This window comes from Protomyctophum bolini (assembly GCF_963924005.1).
Source record: "Protomyctophum bolini genome assembly, chromosome: 8".
Classification (NCBI taxonomy): domain Eukaryota; kingdom Metazoa; phylum Chordata; class Actinopteri; order Myctophiformes; family Myctophidae; genus Protomyctophum; species Protomyctophum bolini.
The window spans coordinates 32,061,102-32,073,472 of record NC_137869.1 but is presented as its reverse complement, the minus strand read 5'-3'; the positions used below and the strand labels follow the sequence as shown (position 1 = coordinate 32,073,472).

The following is a 12,371-nucleotide window of genomic DNA, read 5'->3' as shown; positions in this document are numbered from 1 at the left end:
ACTCAAGACACTGCCCACACTGCCACCTTTAGATCTCCATATATGGAGCAGACACATTCCATGTGTTGATCTGACCTCATCAAACCCTGTACACTTAACATGCTCCTTATATGGCCAGTACAGAATTCATTCCATGTTGATCTGACCCCCCATGCCAAAGCGCCCTTTAGGGCGCAATAATAATAATAATTATTATTATTATTATTAATAATAATAATAATCTACTGAATTTATTCATTAACTTCTAGCTGAGTGAAATGAACAACAAATCCCCTCTACCTGTTTGGTCATATCCACATTACTAATGATCTTTTCTCGGAATATTATTGAGTAAATGTCTTGATAGAACCAATAGCAATAGTCATCCAAAAATGTTGTTACAACATCGTTGATATTACATTGTGTGGTTAAAAAAACCCATATTGGAATATTTGATGTCAATATGACTCATACTAGTCCTCAGGCTTATTGCGGTGATGCCAGCCCAGTCTGATTTCCCTCGGCAGCTGTAAACAAATCTCTGCATTAACCAGTATAAATTTGCAATCAGCTTTTGTGTTTCACTTTGACAACCTTTGCATGCATGACTCCTCTCCTCTCTTTGGAATAATGGCTTCTATCGACCCAGTCAAAAGCTCTGAGGCCTATTCTGCAAAGTTGAAACTTTAAAAGCAAAGAAAAGACCACCCCCCCCCCCCCCCCCCACCCTCTCTCTCTCTCTCTCTCTCTCTCTCTCTCTCTCTCTCTCATAACTAATTCATTCAGATGGTTATTTGATCTCAGTACTATGGAGAGCGTGGTTATTGACAGCCGATGCCTGATAGTTTATCTGAATGTTGTTTTTCCCTTATTAAACCAACTGAGGCTACATCTCCATTCTCCATTGGAGTATTCAGACCTTGAAAGTCTGGGATGACTTTCAGCATAAATTATAATGCTGCTATTGTTTTGGACCGTCATTTTGGTAGGAAATGTATGTCCTCTTTGTATATCTGTCTACTCATTTGAGTAAAGTATTGTTAGTTGGGTAAAGTATTGTTAGTTGGGTATATATTTTTTTGGTAATTCGATGTGTTCACTGTTGTGTGTTTTTAGCCAGACTTTGTTTTGGCACAAAAAAACGTTTTTCTTGCTATTTCCGCAAGTGACAAAGTTGTAGTATAAATCAAGCTTGATTATGAATAATGATCAGTCATGTCAGTCATGTGAAATAACACAGGTTCTATTTTTGTTCCCACATTTGCTGTTTCTTTAATTTTCTCGTGGTCTTCTGAAATAAAAGCACGAGAGTTACTTATCTCGCAGAGCTTGACAATATGATTGAACATGAGTATAGTAAAGTCACATATTTTCAAGCAAAACAGCAATCATTCATTCTTGTTCCCAAGTCCCAACTATAGCTTGGCAAATTTCAGCTGAAGTTGTGAACACACTAATTAACTACTACGAGGTCAAATACTTTATGTCAAGACACCACAGGAATGTCAAACAAACACTACATTCCAGAGTTGAATGCACTGAATCTCGAGAATTGATAAAAATTCTTGAGTGTGCATTTGTTTTCCTCTGTGAATTTATTTTAGTTGTGCTTTCCAGCTGTGATAATGTGATCGCTTGAGAAAACAAACTAACATTGTTACCCTCATAATCTTATGATGACTAATTTGAAATATACATTTAAACTAAAATGTATTTGAAAATCTCTTTTTGGTTCCGACAGAGTACTGTATAAAGTAGCCATTATGCGATTGGCTTTCCAGTATATATATTCTAATTCTATAATAGTTAACATTTCATGTGCAGTTAACCACTTAAAGTAAGCCCTATACACTTTGCCATACAGTTCATCTATTGTACAAGCTTTTGTTATGTTGACATATACTGTACAGTATACAGTATACCAATACCAGACTTTTAATTGAAACAGATTTCTACATTGCAATATTGATACTCTTAATTAAATACAAATTGTGAGTAGACCTACTTTTTCCACCACTGAAGATAAGTAATAATTGATCCAGCTTCACTCTTGCCTTTTCTGTGCAGGAGGCCATTGTGCCGGAGAAGTCATTGGAACAGATGGAACTAGAGATCTCCAAGGAGTATGACGACTACTGCAGTCTGGAGGAGGCCATTCTCAGGGATATGGCTCTGCCGTCAGACACACTGAATAGCACATCTGACCTCTCCCTGTTCTTCTTGCAGTCTTCGTCACACAAACATGCACACATGCACACGTACACACACAACCGGACATTGTGAATACCTTTAAGCCTGATTTTTGAGTGGTGCAACCACTCCCTTAAGGAGCTATGCGTGTGGGTGGGTGGCTGGGTGGGTGGGTGCGTCTGAGCACAAAAACAGCATGGTTGTTTTTCACCACCTGTGCGCAACCTAACACACACAAAAAACACACACGGACATATTAACTGTATATATGGTGATTTCGGGTGTGCCAGTACAGTACACTGTACCAGGAAGTTGTACATGCACAAAATGTGTGCATGTACAACTTCCTGGTCTCAACTGCGCATGTTTCTTTCCTTCCATGGAGCAACATGGTGTCGCCCGTACGGTCTTCGCGTCTCGTCCTCTTTAGACAGTCCTTGACGGAAGGCAGTAAGAGCATGCAGTCTAGGGGAGCTTAAATACCCCACACAATTGGTCAGCTGACTGCCACATCAGCGAATTACATGTGGGTCTTGCAAACACTGAATACACCCACATGGTAATGCAGCATATTAACCCCTTGAGTATAAGCATGTACCCTTGAGCACAGCATGGAGCCGAGTATGCCTGCCTGAACTAACTCTGCAAGCTACGTATCATATGTTTTTGAGGGGTGCTAGCCCCTCCAACATCTGGCTTTCGTAAAATTCCGTGTGGAATGACCTAAAAAAACATCACCCCACGTGACCTCATGTGGCAGCCAAGTCTATGTATTTTCAAATGTTTGTTTAGAGAACAAAACAGAGTACGATGTACGTTTAAAGTGGTGCCCCTCACTTCACATGAGTGTGATTTTTGTTTTGTTTTTCTGCAAAAAAAAAGGTTTTGCCAAATGACATTAACATATTAGTAAGATATACTCGCATCAGCGAGTGACTTTTCACGTCCCCATATGAGATCTGATTACCGCGTAATGCCATCCATTCGTCCCCTGTTCACCATTGTTCCCCTGGAGTCAGGCTGATAACATACACTCTGGAATATCTCAAGGATCTGAACTTGGCAGGAAATCTATTCACAGTGCTTTAGTTTCACGGCTCGGCTGTCATATGAAATATTAATTGGCTCGTGTTCGCCTGCTATTGATTAAACACCATTGATTCATGCTGTTGCTGCACTCTGTGAAACATCGCAGTGCTATAGCACAGGGAGGGCACTCTACACCAGGGATACTCAAATAGATTTACCTGTGGGCCACATTACAAAAATGGCAAGGGGCCAGGGGCCAGTAGATAAAATTACGACATTAATGATACTTGATAACTTCTCTCTTTCAATTGCTTTATTTTCGCAAAATGTACAAAAAATAAATAAATAAATGTGTTACATTTTCTTGCATAAACACAAAGAGCTGTTTCCATAACTGCACAAATTATTGCACATAACATGAGTAGCTGTTATAATAACATAATAACATAACATGAGTAGCTCTTTGCCTGCCTGCCTGCCTGTCTGTCTGTCTGTCCATGAGTAGTTATTTGTCTGTCTGTCAATGAAGCTGTCTTACTGTCTGCCTGTCTATGAGTAGCTGTCTGCCTGCCTGTCTATGAGTAGCTGTCTGTCTGCCTGCCTGCCTGTCCAATTGTCCATGAGTAGCTGTCTGTCTGCCTGTCTGAGTAGCTGTCTGCCTGCCTAATTGTCCATGAGTAGCTGTCTGTCTGCCTGTCTATGAGTAGCTGTCTGCCTGCCTGCCTAATTGTCCATGAGTAGCTGTCTGTCTGCCTGTCTATGAGTAGCTGTCTGCCTTCCTGCCTGTCCAATTGTCCATGAGTAGCTGTCTGCCTGCCTGCCCAATTGTCTATGAGTAGCTGTCTGTCTGTCTATGAGTAGCTGTCTGCCTTCCTGCCTGTCCAATTGTCCATGAGTAGCTGTCTGTCTGTCTGTCTATGAGTAGCTGTCTGCCTTCCTGCCTGTCCAATTGTCCATGAGTAGCTGTCTGCCTGCCTGTCCAATTCTCCATGAGTAGCTGTCTGTCTGCCTGTCTATGAGTAGCTGTCTGACTGCCTGCCTGTCCAATTCTCCATGAGTAGCTGTCTGTCTGTCTGCCTGTCTATGAGTAGCTGTCTGCCTGCCTGCCAGCCAGCAAGTTGGTTAACAGAAAATAAATTGTTATGGCTAAGTAAAATAAAATACAATAAACACAATTTGCCTGAAAATAGATTACCCAGCTATGACCTTTTTCATGAAAAAAAATGAGTAGTGATATGGCTGACTGAGTAAAATAAAACAATCTACCTGAAAATAGATAGCTATAGTGAAGAGCAATTTCCGCAATTACCATTTCCGCAATTTCCATTTCCACCATTTCCACCATTTCCGCAATTTCCGCAATTTCCGCAATTTCCATTTCCATTTCCAACTATTAATGGCAGCTGGGTTTCATCATTAAAATAAAATAGAATTCTGTCCGTTTAGCTATAAAATTATGTCAGGGAATAGGGATACACAGTATATGTCTTTCATTTGCATTGCATCTCCCCCCCCCCCCCCCCCCAAGCTTTTATTTTCGTTCGAGTAATAGTACAACTCTAATAGTATTACTTATAATAATGTAATTAAAGATAACTTCATTCAGATTTATTTATTTTTATTTCATTTTCCAGATTTTTTTTTCTTCTTTTTTTTAGATTTTCATTGGTGGGCCAGTCATAATGGTCCCGCGGGCCTGATGTGGCCCGCGGGCCTGAGGTTGAGTATCACTGCTCTACACGACTGGCACATCGTAAATTATCCCCCCCAAATCAGTGGAGCGAAAAAGTCAATTTTAAGGTACATTGTTTTTCAGTCTTCAGAAACACTGCAAGGAGTAAATAGTGTAGCCTACAGTAGTGGTTCCCAAAATGGGGTCCGGGGATCCCTAGAGGTCCTTGAGAGAGTTCCAGGGGGTCCCCAGCTAAATGATAATTAGGAACCAAATGGACCTTTATGGGTCTGTAACTCAGTGTACACATTTGTACACTCATTTAAATTAACATTGATTTTACAATATAAATTGAGGGTCCCAGAGATAAAAATGCCATTCAATGGGGGTTCATAGACTAATGCATGTCAAACTGGGCGCCCTTGAAATTAAACAGGTTGAGAATCACTGCTAGAGCCATACAAATCTTCTCTTATGGGGGTCCCTGGCATATCTTTTCAAATGGGGGTCCGCGGGGGAAATTGGTGTCAATTTGGGGGTCCTTGACATGAAAAGGTTTGGGAACCACTGGCCTACAGCATAGCACTACGCTCCACATAATGGGCAGCAGTGTTGCTTGGCTGGTGGTCATCAGGATCTTTAGTTAATATGTACTTGTTAGATGGGCCATTTTTGCATCTGGAAGCAGTACTGAGGCGCTTGTAAAGTGCAACTAAAAAGTGCTTGATTCACCAAAGGAAATTACACCAACTGAATATGTTTGTTGCTGGCAGCCTTTTATACTCACCTGAAGCAATTAGTTTTGACTTTGGACTCAACCATGTCAAGGTGTAGATTAATATACACATACATATTACATCAATTATTACATTTTAGAGAATGCCACGCCACACATTGAGCTGAACTACACCAGTAATGATTCTACTACAACAATGCACTACTACAATATGCTTAGCAAACCCCCCTCTGCCATTCTGACTTGGTCCAGCCCAATTACACAACAGCCCAACTTGTGCTCATGTGCTTATGCAATTAATCAATAAATAAAGAGAAGTGACCTCTCTGTTACAATACTAGTCTGTACTTCACTTCACTTTGTAATCAAAATAACCAATGCAGTAGCCCCTGAAACTTAAGAAAACTGATGGGTTACATTGTCAAAAATAATACTTTGACTCAGCACTCCACTGGCAGCTGTGTCAAACGAGTACCCACACCTGAAGCGGTACTCACTTCCTTGACAGCCTCATTAATATTGTATGTCAGCCATCTTAGCTGTACTAACCAACACACAGAGATGACTATGGGCCAGAAAGTGTCCCTTCCTAAGCCATTTTCCAATGGAACACCCCCATTAGCCATGATGCTCCTTCATGGGAATAGAATAAGGAAAACTCACAGCGATCCATCTGAGGCCAAGGGCAGCTGAAGGGGGCGAGGAGAATCCAGAGAGATGCAGTGGTGGAAAGTAATTAAGTACTTTTACTTAGTACTGTACTTAAGTACAATTTTGAGGTATTTGTACTTTACTTGAGTATTTCCAATTTCCAGTACTTTTACTTCTACTACACTGCAGCTCAGAGCCAAAATTTGTACTTTTACTCCATTACAATTATTTTAAAACTTTAGTTTAGCTACTTTGGCGATTTTAATTTTGATTACAAAACATACATTAACCACTTCAACCCTATACATTTCGTTTGAACAATGAGTACTTTAAGTAAGTCTTTTGAAGACGATACTTTTGTACTTTTACTCAAGTACATTTTCAATTCCGTAGTATTGGTACTGGAGAGATGTGAATGGTGAAGGGAGATGATTGTGAAGGGTGATGGGGAGGAAACTGTATTTTGCAACACTTTTTTAAGATAGAGTACCGTGATTTTCCTCTTTTGTATGTATCAAATACACCACATTTTGTGACATCATAACCCTAACTAACCCCTCCCCCATTATCATACAAAAACAGCTGTGGGCGAGGTTCAGTTGGGTGGTGCTAAGGTGAAAACCAGGTATACTTTATGAACTGGTTGGTGTGGCCACATTAAAAAAATCATTTTAACACTTTCTGTACACTTTTTTTGAAAAACATCGCCTCCTAGTTACTGGGGGGGGGGGGGGTGAAATCACGGCACTCCATCTTGAAAAGCCGCAAGGAGGAAGAGCATAATAAGTGTGCTTGTGTGAGCAGCACTGGTGAGTGAGAAAGGCAGAGGATCAGGTTGGAGTAAAATATAAGGCACAAAGAGAAGAGCTGAATGAGAGAACAGTGGAAACTGGGTGCACAATGAGAGAGAGAGAGAGAGAGAGAGAGAGCAGGGACAACGTTAGAGAAAGAAAACAGAGGATGGGGGGCCCTCCTGAACGGAAGTGTGATACGCCAGTGTCTAACAGATTAAACGGCACATGGCTGACTTCACTCCCTCCATAACTCATTGACGAGGACAGACCTGTCACAGAGTGGTGTGAGGAGGAGAGGGAAAGGAAAGGGCTTTGCCTATGAGAGCGCAAACCAGGCCAGGCGTCCATATGGCCCCTGAGGCACCAACAAGGCCATGGTGACAAAAGGGGCCTCTCTCCTCTCCGCTCCTCTCCTCAGACCTCTCTGGGAAGTTTTGTTTGCGGGCCCCTCTCCTCTCTGGCGCCCCACTCTTTCTCCCAGACCAAACTCAGGAATGGAGGAATGTGCTCTTTCCCTTCTGCAAGGCAACAGACATATACCGTAATATGCGAGGGATTCACCCTCACTGTTCCAGGTGCTCCCTGGCTGGATTAAGCCTAATTTATACGACTTTGTCGTACGACTGTTTTTTGGTTGACAATCAGTGTGCAAGGCAGGCAGCACACAACAGTAGCACGGCCATAAACCCACTGACCCTGCTAGTGAGGAGGGTATTCATAGTGTCAGACCTTCCGCAGTTGATTTCTTCATCTCTAAACCCACGAGATTTCCCAAACATAAAAGAGAAGAGAAGAGGTGTGTGTGTGTGTGTGTGTGTGTGTGTGTGTGTGTGTGTGTGTGTGTGTGTGTGTGTGTGTGTGTGTGTGTGTGTGTGTGTGTGTGTGTGCATGTGTGCGTGAGTGTGTGTGTAGGAGGGGGCTACATTCCAATTTTTATCACCAATTCTTGAAGGTTTTCACCCCAAATCCTGGGAGACAATGCAAGCAGGTGCTGGACAGAAGGGGCTATAAATCTGGCCAGCTGAATTAAGCCATTGCCTGGGCATTGTTCAGGCCTGGCCTCCTAGCTTCTCCTGCTGTGGAGGAGGGGGTTATGGGGTGGGGTCTTCTAAATCTTCCTTTGCACGGGTACTCGCACATTTCACACATGTTCATCTTAGCTCACCCCAACTGCTGGGGGCAAACACACAACAGCACAGTCAAACACACCTCCTCCGACCAACATCTGAGGCCACATGTTGTGACTGCTCGCTCCGGGCTATGTCGTGAAACAGCCCATATGACACAAAGGCAAACTAGATAAAGTGCCCCTCGGGGCACAGGTCTCCACCAGGGCAGGTCAGGTTGTGGCCTCCTGGTGGCGCTATAATAGGTCAATGTGAAAAGGGAGCCATTTATTCTTACCTTGGGTGGCAATTGGATGATTTGAGGCATTTTGTTCCAAAAATGTGTTTTGCAGAAATCCACCTGTTGGTGGCGATATAACTAGCCAATGTGAAAAGGGTTGGATATATTCTACACTCTACAGCCTAGTAGGAAAGTCAGTGAAAGATTTCATGTAAATTGAACGCCGCATTCATGATTTGAGGCTTTTTGTTCAAAACGGGCCAATCCTGTAAACTTTGAAAGCCAATGTTAAAAGTTTGGCACCGACTGGGTTAACGATGCCGGAGATTAGCCGGAGATTAGCTGGTAACAGACGGACACACACACACACACATACACACACACACACACACACACACACACACACACACACACAGACTCACTCACACACACACACACACACACACACACATAGACGGAGTGCAAAACATACTCTCTCCCCATGCCTTCGGCCTGGTGGAGACAAATTTGAGTGAATTTGAGCCACTGAGGGAGAGAGAGAGAAAGTGATAGATCAACATGCAATTTATTTTGAAGAAGGTGAAGTACAACAGACGAGTTTACAAGTTTTCAGAATATGTACTGAAATCTACAGTGTATGTGATGAATAGGCACCATTAGGCCTATTCTCTCTGAAACCACTTATCCTGCAAAAATGAAGTAAGTTTGGGGTCATGCAATATGCGTTTTCACCATGTATAGTAAAGCTGTGTCTGTCTTTAAAACCCTCGAGAGGTTGGTGGTAGATTTCATTAGTTGACCCCTGACCTCATAAGAGATCAGGTGGCTGGGGCACTGCTTTGGAATGTTCCCTCTTGACTCCCTTCATTTTCTAATTTGAAAGCTCTGAACAGTTTGGATTCTTGGGCACCCCCCAAATGCATTTGGTGCAATTTGCATCTTCAATAAATAATCTGTCATACAACGTATAACATTAAATATCTGATTATATACACAATATTTTCTACTCAATATAACAGCTTACTATAAAATATCTGTGTACCTATACTTGAATGCATCTTGAGAATTGTCTGACCGATTGACTTCAAACTCGGCATGTGCATCGCAGAGGACCTGTGCCCAGTGTTGAGTCGGTCACGCGGGTACTTGGAATGATGAAAGTTGGAAATGCATGCCCCAACCAGATATTCTATGCAGACGTCAGAATGTCAGAACAGGCCAGCTCCGTATTATGGACACTGGGCAGGAGCCTTTTTAGTCTGGACAACCGTGAGTTCGACCGACTCGACACCAGGCACTGCACCCCCTGTAGTGGGGTGGAAAGCGTGTGTTGAATTAGAAGTCGGTGGCGAACGGTTCTTGAGTTACGTGCATTACAGACGTACACACACGCACGCACACAGACACACACATACACATACACACACAGAGAGAAGAGAGACTTGGTGCATTTATAGTTAGATTAAAGGTAATAAAGGGGAATACCAAAAAAGGTGTGCAACTGCTTGAAAGGAAGGTAAGATAGCTGGCTTGAGAGCATGGAAGGAGAGGCCCTTATATACTCTCCCAGACCACACCCCACTCAGGTGTACACAGTTGGCCTGACGGCCTGCTCTACTCTGCCCTAATCACTCAGGCTGCCAGATATCCTGCTGTGCAGAGGCAGAGGGGGCAGGGCCGTCACACCCCCCTCCATAAGAATGTGGTTCCACCACATTATCTACAGAAAACAAACCACAAATTAGCAACCAATATTATAACAAACACTTCCTAATAAAATCAATTAGCCACCTCGTCATCTTTAACTTTATAACAATGCAACAAGGCTTACCAAACAAATATACACCTGTATGCTATAAGCCTATAACCATAAATACCTGCCTCCCCACTTTGCCACACCATCCTGCCCCCAGCCTCAGCAACCTTGTGCACAGGAGCGATTTAAGAGAGCCAGAGACAGGATAGTCTATATTGAGGAAAACAAGATATGTAAGCAAAACAGGTTAACGTGTATGCATGAGTGAAATGTATGTGTGTGCGTGTTGTATGGATTAACATAAATGTTGAGAAGTGTGCATGGTGGAGTGCAGGAGGCAAATGAAAAGAACAGATCTGTGGAAGGACTGGGGAAGCAGGCATTTATAGGGCGTCGACACCCGGGCCCAGGTGCGAGCCACTTAGGCTGAACATGAGTAGCTCTGCTCCCCAATCCTATTGGATACAAAGAACAGAAGTTACTAGGTCAAACAGTAAACACAACATATACCTAAACCAGGGGCCTATTTCACGAAACTTGGATTAGAGATTAAGCCGGGCTTTAACACATATCCTGGCTTAATATATCCTGGATCAGTGCTTAACCGGTTTCATGAAAGCTGGTTGATCTTGCCAGATTAACTTAACCAGTTAACCTGGATATGTTGAGGCTTGATTCGGTTTCATGAAAGTGATGCTACATTAGTTACCATGGAAACTTATGCTTTGGACTTAGCCTGCTCCGGACCAGGCTAACAGCCAGGTTTAACCTAATCCTGATGTCTTTACTGTTCATTAAGCAGTCAAACTGATCACAAACCAATGATGTTTTCCAGATTTATTCAATTATTATGGGTTTATGTTGCCTTATTTGTATCGGTCTGCATTAAAGGACTAATTTAAGCACTATATAAAATCAAATAACCAAAATATATAGGCTGCACAACATCATGACAGCTTGTGAGCTTGTAGATCAGCTGCTTTTGGTGAATGTTCCCCATGAATAGGTTTGCTGTCGTGCAAGTGCACGGTTAAGAATAATTATTATATTATATTATTATTATTATTCTTTGTAAAAGTGAAAACCACTAAATATTACCATTAGTCATTGTTTTACAACATATTGTAACGTTTCACCCACTACTAGTCCTACATACTTACACCTAGAAACCCCATTCAAACCTATTTAGGTTCATCCTACGGTGGACATGTGTGCCTGAAAAGGAATCTTTGAAATGTTTCATAGTTTTAGAAATATAGTGCTTTCAAATTTGAGACATTTATAGGCAGATAGTGGCTCTTCAAAAAATCACTTTCACCTAGAAACTCCATTCACACTTTGTAAAATTCAGCTTACTGTGGAAACACATGCTGGAACTTTTTACTTTGAAATGTTTTGTAGTTTCTGAGTTATTTAACTTAAACGCCCAATGCATTCTCAATGGCAATAGCACAAACTTTGGCATGCTAAATGAACCCATGAACCTATGAACCTCACCAGTCTGGCCCCTGTCTGGAAAACAACCCCCTTCCCCAAAGGTAGCTCCCTCAGAGGAGGGAGTTATGGCCAAATATCACAATGCGACAATATCATTATGCTTACAATATTAAGAATTCTGTTTTAAGTTAATAGTAGTGGTAAAATGTAAACTATATTTTTGGGGTAGTTAATCATTCAGTCTATCCACTATTGAGAGTATGTTCTCTCTTTAATTACAGCAGCAGTATTTATTTTAGAAGCTTAAGTCCACACACAACGCAAACCTTTTATATTATATATTTATTATTCTAAATTAAAATAAGTTAAGCAATCATCAAATAAACTGGTATGAGATGTGACAATGTCAGTAATCAGTCATGTATGCAGTGTATGGATGTATGAAGTGTGCTGTGTGTGAGTGTTGTAAAAGGTGTGCAACTGCTTGAAAGGAAGGTAAGATAGCTGGCTTGAGAGCATGGAAGGAGAGGCCCTTATATACTCTCCCAAACCACACCCCACTCAGGTGTACACAGTTGGCCTGACGGCCTGCTCCACTCTGCCCTAATCACCCAGGCTGCCAGATATCCTGCTGTGCAGAGGCAGAGGGGGCAGGGCCGTCACAGTGGATTCCAAGTGGTCCGTGCACCCAGTTTTCACAAAGGGCCCACCCGTGTTAGCCCATAATGGGCTTACGTGGGTTTCTAACTGGATCTTAGGTGGTATCCAAATGGGCCATTT

General features: G+C 42.2%; 1 protein-coding gene across 2 annotated transcripts in view; it reads left to right on the top strand.

The window, feature by feature from the left end:
• dnai3 (dynein axonemal intermediate chain 3) overlaps nucleotides 1–2,302 on the top strand; it is a 29,398-nt gene extending 27,096 nt beyond the window's left edge. For both annotated transcript variants that reach the window (XM_080769461.1, XM_080769460.1), the window contains one exon: nucleotides 2,047–2,302. In XM_080769461.1, coding sequence (XP_080625587.1) covers nucleotides 2,047–2,262 — 216 coding nt within the window. In that variant the 3' untranslated portion in view covers nucleotides 2,263–2,302. The remainder of the gene's footprint in view (nucleotides 1–2,046) is intronic.
• Nucleotides 2,303–12,371: the final 10,069 nt, after the last annotated feature.